This window comes from Bombyx mori, chromosome 26 (genome assembly GCF_030269925.1).
Source record: "Bombyx mori chromosome 26, ASM3026992v2".
Classification (NCBI taxonomy): Eukaryota; Metazoa; Arthropoda; class Insecta; order Lepidoptera; family Bombycidae; genus Bombyx; species Bombyx mori.
The window spans coordinates 10,394,043-10,403,677 of record NC_085132.1 but is presented as its reverse complement, the minus strand read 5'-3'; the positions used below and the strand labels follow the sequence as shown (position 1 = coordinate 10,403,677).

At 35.3% G+C, this 9,635-nt stretch overlaps 2 protein-coding genes across 2 annotated transcripts; one reads left to right on the top strand and one right to left on the bottom strand.

The window, feature by feature from the left end:
* Window positions 1-1,738: 1,738 nt before the first annotated feature.
* LOC101743357 (ADP-ribosylation factor-like protein 3) lies at window positions 1,739-7,286 on the bottom strand. Its single transcript, XM_021347940.3, has 5 exons — window positions 7,113-7,286; window positions 6,777-7,037; window positions 5,716-5,848; window positions 4,689-4,792; window positions 1,739-3,263 (listed from the first exon to the last, which is right to left on the bottom strand). The coding sequence occupies exons 1-5, from the start codon at window positions 7,113-7,115 to the stop codon at window positions 3,219-3,221; spliced, it is 546 nt and encodes a 181-aa protein (XP_021203615.1). The 5' UTR covers window positions 7,116-7,286; the 3' UTR covers window positions 1,739-3,218.
* Window positions 7,287-7,686: 400 nt separating this feature from the next.
* Window positions 7,687-8,952, top strand: LOC732976 (nucleolar protein family A member 2). Its single transcript, NM_001046973.2, has 2 exons — window positions 7,687-7,984; window positions 8,636-8,952. Exons 1-2 carry the CDS (start codon window positions 7,746-7,748, stop codon window positions 8,865-8,867), a joined length of 471 nt encoding a protein of 156 aa, NP_001040438.1. The 5' UTR covers window positions 7,687-7,745; the 3' UTR covers window positions 8,868-8,952.
* Window positions 8,953-9,635: the final 683 nt, after the last annotated feature.

Here is a 9,635-nt window from a genome sequence, read left to right as displayed (position 1 = left end):
TAGATAAATTTAAAATGGTTATTAGCGAATGTCAGATCGCTTTGAACTGATTTAAAATTCTTTTATATATTATGTCTAATACACATGCAATATCACATAAGCATAATAATATACCGACAACAAACTGTAACATATATTATATACTTAATATATGCAATTACAACGATACTGAACGGACGTTCTATGAACATATATACATCCTTACAGTTTATATGTCCAAACGTGACCCAATATATTTAACGTGAAAAAAGGCATTTTGAAAATGTACGGTGCAAACCACAAGGCACTATACTATTTATCTTTATAATTATTATATAATGCCGATTTATTTATTTATTTCTATTATCTCAAACGAAAATATTATCAGTACTTAAAGAGTGATTATTTGAATGTGACCCACAAACTATCTATTGCTGTAATCGAGGATACGAGCCGACGTGCCTAGCCTGAGAAATGAGGTCGAATGTCTCAATGAACGCCCCACACGTGAATCGGAACGTTCGGCTGCTTCAAGCAGGAATAGATAGTGCAGGCAGCGGCTTGGCTCTGCCCCTGGCATTGCTGACGTCCATGAGCGATGGTAACCACTTACCATCAGGTGGGCCGTATGCTCGTCTGCCTACAAAGGCAATAAAAAAAAAAAAGCCAGGACCTATAAGAAGAGAGACAAACCTCTTCCGGATCTGCATTCATCGGTTAAAAAGTATTTTGAATCGATTATCATATTAAGTTAGTTTTAAATGTGATTTTTTTTTAACATGATCTAGTATTAACGATTTCAAATGTTAATAATAATAGTATTATTTATGTGTGTATTAAAAAGAATTGTTTTTATTTAAATTTTAAGAGATACGCTGGACACATGGTGCTAGAATGTTACTAAATAATAATAAAATATATAATTTAGCCGATATATTAAAGTTTAATTAATGCAAAAAGGAACCATTTTTTTTTTTAATCAAACTTTATTGAAACTACATTTACATTTTTTTTCGACTTGCTTCGTATACTTCACTGTTTTCGTATTAAAAATAAAACTGAAGCCGAAATAATTCAGATTTGAGTATAAATACCATATTAAAAACTATTCCTGAATTCCGAATTCTTGGTTCCTTGCTGTGGTTCAGCGTTACACAATCTAAGACAGTGATTCTCAACTCTTCCCCAGCGAGTAGGTAGAGAAAAATCAACTACTCAGATGCAACACTAGCACGCCGCAAAATTTAAAAATATTGTAAATGGCACACAGCATAGAATAGCTGTGTACTGTTTAAAATATTTACAATTTTTATTTACGAGTAAAATTTAAAATTAAATGTATCTATATGACGTGTCAAAATGTTATTAAACAGAATAATATAAAAAAGATTTTCTTTTATTTTACATCCATAATCATTTTTACACGGTGATGTATTTATATAGGTGTTATCAATACATCGTTTTGTTATTTTTGCGTTTAAAATTTAAAATAATTAAATTATTGCGTCCGCGGCAAAAGTTTGAGAATCACTGGTCTACAGATACGAATCCCGGTCTTGCAACTACTTAAGAAGCCCAAACAAAGTTGGAAAACAATGTTAATTACCCGACCGAGGTCTAATTAATTTGTTCTTTCATCAGTCCACACTTTGTTCCACCGCTTTGTTCGCTCATAACAATTCACCCATACGATGTTAATGAATCAAATTTACCAAAATAGTGTACTTATAATTTACAATCAATAAAAATAAAACAACAGTTCCTTCATAAAAATGTGTTTTATTTCAATACACGAAGTTAAATCTACGTAATGCATAAAATTATTTAAATCAATTTAATATCGAAAATATTATTTTTACCAATTATAATCTATGAGGATAAACAAGAAATACGCATAATTGAATTACGAGCATATTATAATATCATCATTATTAATAATATCGTAAGAGTTTTATTAAATTATTATTATTATTATTAGCTGGAAATCAAACTCTCTCCCTTAAGCCTTGTTCGGACTAGGCGAGTATTTTAGTCGATTACCGAGTAATTTACCGGCTAAACTACTCGCCTAAATTATTTACGAACCTACTCGACTAAATTTTTGGTGCTCAAACACATTTAGCTACTAAATTACTCGGTACTCGACTAAAATACTCGCCTAGTACGAACAAGGCTTTAGTGTCCGCTGTGATTATAACTAAACTTAGAAAACACATCAATTATTTGCTAAGTACAATAAGCTATTTTATACGCTAAGTATAGTTAGAGATCTTGTTTACGCTTTAAGTATTATTGACAGGCAAGCTTATTGTACAATTGCGATCAATTACTACTAAGTAATAACCAATGAATATCGAAAATTACTTAAAAATATCAGCGGAACCCACGAGTTCTGATGTGATTCTCGCTAAATATATCGCGACTATTACAACCGAAGTGGCATAACTAAGAAATTTTAAGAAAATCAGTTTATACTTTAAACGACTTACAGACATGTTTTCTGTTAGACTAAAAAAAAAGTTTATTTAAATAAATAAATAAAAACACGTGTGGCACTTGGGGACTGTCACGGTAAAGCTATTGCATAGCATTTTTTATCAACTTATGCAACTATAATTAGACCATGATAATTTAATATTAAAACAATAATAGAATAAGACCACGCTATTTTTATAAACATTAACTAAAGCAAAACATTAACTGTCCCCTTCACACTCATAAGCAAGACCGCGCAAGAGAGAGATGGGCAGACTTTTCATGATGCGCATGCAGTGCGACGTCACGCTGCGCGCTTATTTGCAAACACTACACAAGCGCAACGTGTGAATGTGTTGAGCGCGAGCTACATGGTAGGCGAAGAGGTGTTAGGTTGTTTTCGTTACGGAATTTCTTGATTCGGTCACCGCGCTCAAAGCACGCGATAAAATCTACGCTATAGCTTAAAAAAAAATTTTAAAAGGTAAAGTATTCTTTCCGCCTCTATTAAATAAACGAGACAAAAGGCCCGGTACAATCCCGAGCTTTTCTAAAGCTAAATACGTAAGCACCTACATAATTCTGTGCTCACGGTCAAAACCTTGACGATAAAACAGTGACAACGCTTAATCAAAAGCCATTTAACAAAAATCGTAACAATCGAAGACACAGCGGATCGTGAGCAAAGTTGTACCATACAACTATACCAAACTAATATTACATTTAATCAGTGTTTACCGCAAAATATGGCCGAGAATGATTTGTTATTTTTTCACGTTGATATTCTTGCAAACCCATTCCATGCCCTCCTGTGGATACAAACAACACGCGTGTTAATTCATGATTCGATTTAAGAGGAATTGTGGCCAAATTCCCGATGGTAGTGCATAGGTAGAGCCCATAGCATACTAGATAGATAGATAGATAGTATACACTACCGTCCCGCTGTTACACAATGGTTGTGTGGTATAAAAAGATAGGAGCGCCGTATTCTGATTACCACCCAATCTTGAGATATCTCAAACATGCTTCATACTGACACTTTTTTAAGGGATTTTATGGCCTGGTAACTAAGACCTTTAGGTCATGCCTTATTTTAATTTATTTTCTTATTTTTATGAAAAATGTTAATATGGAGTGAAATGAAATGAAGATGATTACTTTTGAGACATTCATCAATTGGGATGAAATTAAATAAAATGAGATGATATGGGATGAAATATAATCTCAGTAAAATGGTGGTAATTTACTGAGATTTTTTCAGTGGACTTTTTGGAGGATCCCGAGAAGTTACGTCCAGCGGCTTTGTTTCATTTTCCCATATTTGTGCACTTTCACAGATATTAAACAGTTAATAAACCACCGTTATCACACATTTAAACCTGAAGAAACACTAAATAGACAAAATAAAACAAATCACACAACTTCACTCCTCGCGTTCCCGCCAAAAAGCCATACTGACACTTCATTTCAATTCTATTGACATGGTCAGTGGTACGGGCTAATCGCACTCAGTTTTCGGATTAAATATATAAAACAGATAATATATAGCCCAGACAAAGAGCAAACAAACATGCCCAGACAAAGAGCAAACAAAAAAAAAAAAGCCCGCTGAGTTTGTTTCGCCGGTTCTTCTCAGGACTGTGGCTTTTTTTTGGAACCGGTGGTAGAGTTAACATTTTCTTTTACATTTTGACATTCAACAAGTGTGTTTTTGATGACATCCAAGTTGAAATAAATGATTTTGAATTTGCTCGTCACATGAACATTCCCTAACGTGGGAATCGATCCCAAGACCCTTGGCGCAGGAATCAGAGGCACTAATCACTTCACCACAGTCATTCCAAATATTTGAACCATCAAAACCTTATCCTTTGGAAGGGCGCATCAAATCAAATGGTGACCATCTATCTAGCAGGCGACAGACGTCCACAACTGGACATAGAACTCTTCCAAGACTTACCACAACGACCTGTCAAATGAAGCCCGCATCTAGCAGATTCCCGCGACCTACACCAGTGTGTTTAGTGCGAGTTTTTTAACGTTCTCGATAGCGTCAAAGTTAACTCAAATTTGTATGGAGTTGGAACGTTTGCCTACGTTTGCCGCTAGGGGCGCTGTTCCAACTGCATACAAATCTAAGTTAACTTTTACGCCGTCGAGAACGTTAAAAATCTCACACTAAGCACACAGGTCGGTAATGACGATATTGTATAAATATAATAGACATTAACCTTAACTCCAGTACCATCAGTGGCCACACACGCTTGTATCTGCCAAGTCCTGTCTCTTATTAAGTGCAGACCGAGATGTTGAGCTATCTCACTAGCCGGTAATGCTGTGAATAAAAAAAACCCAACATGATTGTATCAGACATTTCTTCCCATGTAGATTTTGCGCATTTATTATTGCACAATTTTTTTATATTTTTTTTTATATTTCTTTTATGGATGGACGAGCTCACGGCCTACCTGGTGTTAAGTGGTTATCGGAGCCCATAGACATCTACAACGCAAATGTCGCTACCCACCTTAAGACATGAGTTCTAAGTCTCAGCTTTTACAGTGTAACGGCTGCCCCGCTCGAATTACTTCACGGCAGGGTGGTGGTACCTTTTTTTTTATTGCCTTTGTAGGCAGACGAGCATACAGCCCACCTGATGGTGAGTGGTTACCGTCGCCCATGGACTTCAGCAATGCCAAGGGCAGAGCCAAGCCGCTGCCTACACCTACCACCAGTTAAGATAGTGGAGTTGGTAATAATTTCGTGGTAGGCAGCGGCTTGGCTGTGCCCCTGACATCGCTGATGTCCATGAGCGACGATGATCACTCACAATCAGATGGGCCGTATGCTCGTCTGCCTAGACGGCACTAAAAAATAAAATAAAAAATATATAATTGTATTGTGTGAGTGCTTTATTCTTCTAATTAGAAGACATGACTGCTTGTGATTAAAATAGGCAAAACGGTGCCTATGAGTGCAGGCGTCCGATACGCTACTAGTATTAATGCAAATTAATATTTATAGCGGTATTTTATCACACAATGTCCTGGAAGTCTTTCGGTGAGCACAAAACAAATCACACCACTTCACTACCGCCAAATAGTTTATTATTTGTAAGATAAACTATCAACACAGATTACTTTTATAATTAATTGTAACTAAAACTACCAATGCAAATTACTTTAATGATTATTTAAAAGTGAAATTAAAAACACAGATTACTTCAAAAATGAATGTAATCAAATTATCTATACGCACCGGTCGCCAAGTCCTGTTTGTTGGCGTAAACTAACAGCGGAACAGCGCGCAACTTGTCATCCAGAAGCAGCTCGGCTAATTCTAGACTGGTCTCCTCCAGTCTATGGTGATCTGAACAATCGACCACGTAGATCTGTAAAGTTATTTTAACAGTTTTCTTTAATAGTCGAAGGCAGAGGTAAAGCTGGATCAGACATCCAAATGTATTACAGTTAAAAGTGAGAAAGCAAAACGCCCGTTGCCGATCTAACACGTTCGCGTGAGCAACGTCTTACAACGTCGTGTTTTTTAAATTATGAAATGGCGCAACGTCATATGACGGTCTCTAGAGTTTATCATATTTATTTTGTCCGAACGTCTTTGGACGTCTATTGGGCAAAATTCTAGCGCATCAACTTAGCGCCGCAACACATTCGATTTACATAGCCTTACCACCGCGTTGCCCGAAAAAAATCATCATAAGATGTACGTACGTTGTTAAGCTTTCTATGGGAAAAAGTGCGCCACAGTAGCAATATTCAGAAATGAGGTTGCTCACGCGAACTTTTTAAGGTTCTCGTATTACGATTATTGTTGGAGTTAAGCCGAGGCCTAATAAATAAGGCGCCCGATCATTTTTTTATGAAATACATATTATTATCTACTTCACACGTGTTCACGAGTGACGTCCACGATTTAGATATAAAATCGTATATTGAGAACCAAACCCGCAAAGATTATATGTTGCGCAATCACTGGTGGTGGGGCATCTTGTTAGTCTGCACGGGTAAGTGCCACCAGTCAGCCACCTATTTCAGTACACCTAGCTACCCTTCATTGTTCGTCTCACTTCCCGAACTAACTTTGAATAAAGCGTAGATATTGAGTGCCCATTTGTACCACAACCCTGCACAGTTTTGCTGCGCGACTACGTCCTGATTTGACGGATGACGCTTATGACCAATACAATTAAGAGTATATTTATGGCTGTACCATCTACAAGGCCCATGTCCGTGTGCTCTCTAAAAATTTTTTTCTAAAAATGTAATTTAAAATTCGTTATAAATAAATCAATAGCATACCAAAATATCGGTGTTCTCAAAATAATTCCTCCAATAAGGCCTGATCTTCCTCTGTCCACCGATATCCCAAACATTTAGCTTGAAGCCATTCGATAACACCGATTTTATATTAAAACCAGCGGTCGGGATAACGTGGTTCACGTCTTCCGAAGCCAATTGCTTCAATAGAGTCGTCTTTCCAGCATTGTCCAGCCCTAACAGCAGCAAACGAAGCTCTTTCTCCGGATTAGATCGCAGTTTCTTTAATATATCTAGCAGACCCTGAAAAAATTTACGAATGCAACCATATTTAGTTATTAATTTTATATAAGCGATGTTTAACGCCTTTCAACTTACCATAATTCGATATTGCTTGGAATTCAAAGTTTATTTATGGATCTTATTCGAAGTTGTGATATCAAGTCTTCATGATAATTAAATTCGTCTTTATTTACTCGAATTCAAGAATCGGTATATTTTTTTTTGTTATTTAGTAGAATTTGTTGACGTCCCTGTTGCTATGACAACAGCTTGTCACTTCCAACAAAGGAAAGATTTATGAAGTCAAGAGACCTATGCAGTGGCAACGTGACTCTTATTTAAATACATATAACTAACTTTTTGAGAACATATAATAACGCTAATGTGCTTTAGTCCGAACAATAGATATTAAAATTAACCACCAACATGAAATTTCCATTCAGTAACTAGCTTCTTAGCTTCTCCCAAAAAACTCATTGTGATCTAAGAACCCATCTATCACCATCAAGTGGGCCGTATTCAAGTTTACCTAAGTATGGGTTTTTTACATTACACTATTTAAATAATATATTTGGCTGTATAGTCTATACTTCTTTTGCCTGTCTAATAGGCAAAGGGAATACAAGGCAAGCAAACATCAACTTAATGTCATCAAGGACTAAACTACGCTTGTGTCTACACGTGTTGATAATTTTAACTTAAATAAGTTATAAATAAAAATCTGAAATTATGGGTAAAGTAAAGCAAGAACCGGTCGAACAGGAAGACCAGGCTGATGTCAGCATTAAAGCTGAACCGCAAAGCCACGATGAAAAAGTCGAACATTGTAGTATAATAGCGAAACCGATGGCCACAAAAAAACTCACCAAAAAGATATATAAACTTATTAAGAAATCGAGTAACCATAAGAACTATATCAGAAACGGCCTGAAAATCGTTCAGAAGCAGTTACGTCTGGGTGAAAAGGGGTGAGTTAGATTTCTCGAATTATTTAATTTCGAGGTTATGTTGATATGTGGTAACGAAGTTTTTCGTGGATTAAATTGTTAAATGTTATCTTCTTGGCTACTATACTCTAATGCTATAGTAATAAGTTCGATTTGGTAAATGTTGATTAACTTACCTTTTGTTACTAGTGTTGTTTGTCACATCGCTCGACATCAGAATTTACAAAGTTTGATACTAAATTCCACAGAAATCGCTATGTCTGTGTCGCCGTAAGGCACGGTCTAGACTTCTTCAGAACAACACTTTAATCTAAATACAAGGCAGGAAACCCAAAATTCTAAATATTTCTAATATATCAAACCTAGCCCCCTGTTTTTATTGGCCGTTGAGCATATTGTGAACCCGCGCGGGCTGGTACCATCCTGCCTATTGCTCTCACGAAGCATTCATACATTGCAGTACCTACCTACTACCTATCCTCTGATAGGTTAAAACTTCACCCACATATCTCATGGGCATATTCACACATATGATGTATGTGGAATAAAGTATATGGGCATTACATAGCTAAAATGGTCTTAAACATATTTTAAAATAAATAAAAAATCTGTATCACATTAAATAAATTTACTTAACCTTTAATAAAATGTTCACATTTCTTTTATCGACAGCATGGTTTTCTTTGCTGGAGACATTTCACCCATAGAAATCATGTGTCACCTACCTGCGGTTTGCGAGGAGAAGGACGTCCAATACTGTTACACTCCAAGTAGGAAGGATATCGGTGCCGCCATGGGTACAATGCGAGGATGCATCATGGTACTTGTCAAAGAACATGAGGATTATAAAGATTTGTACGAGGAAGTTAAAAGTGAAATAAAATTACTCGGACATCCACTGTAAATATATGAATAAGATTCTTATTTAGTTTTAATATTAAATAGTAAGACTTTCAAACGAATTAACAGTAACATTCTTGTAACAAAATCAGCTTAGAATTTTTTGTTCATTACAATATATTCCATAGTGACTGTTAAATACTAGACATGATAAAAATATACATTTAGGTAATTAACTTTATATTTTGTAATGTAACATGTAATTACTTCACAGGATCTGATATATTGTGTTTACACTGGTGAGTACAAAAACTAGACAAAACAAAAATAAATTTTCAATAAGTTTTTAATGACATTGTGTCCAAAATTGTCAGTACTACTTCATTCTCAATGTATTTTATGGTATTTATAGCTAGTACTAATGTGGATAGTTCCAAAAACAATTCTAAAAGATTTGGTTTTTTGTTTAAAAGTTTAGCGAAATATTCCAGAATTCACCACACACATGGGAGTAATGTGTCATTACTATGGAAACCAAGATATATTCACAATATTAAAAATTCTGTCCCTGTTTGAAGTAGACTAGACTGGAAATGATATATATTTGTATGTAAAGTTGTTTTAATGTGTAATTGTCATTCACCTAAAAGTATTGGACAGAATGCTATTAGATACAATTTTTTTTTTCATAACTCAGTTCAACAACTCTAATTACGTTAATTAAGATATAGAAATAAATGATAGAATAAGAATAGATTTTTATTACTTTCAGAAATTCTAAATATATATCCTCCTTATATTGTGATGCCCCTCATATAAGACGTGTTTTTCT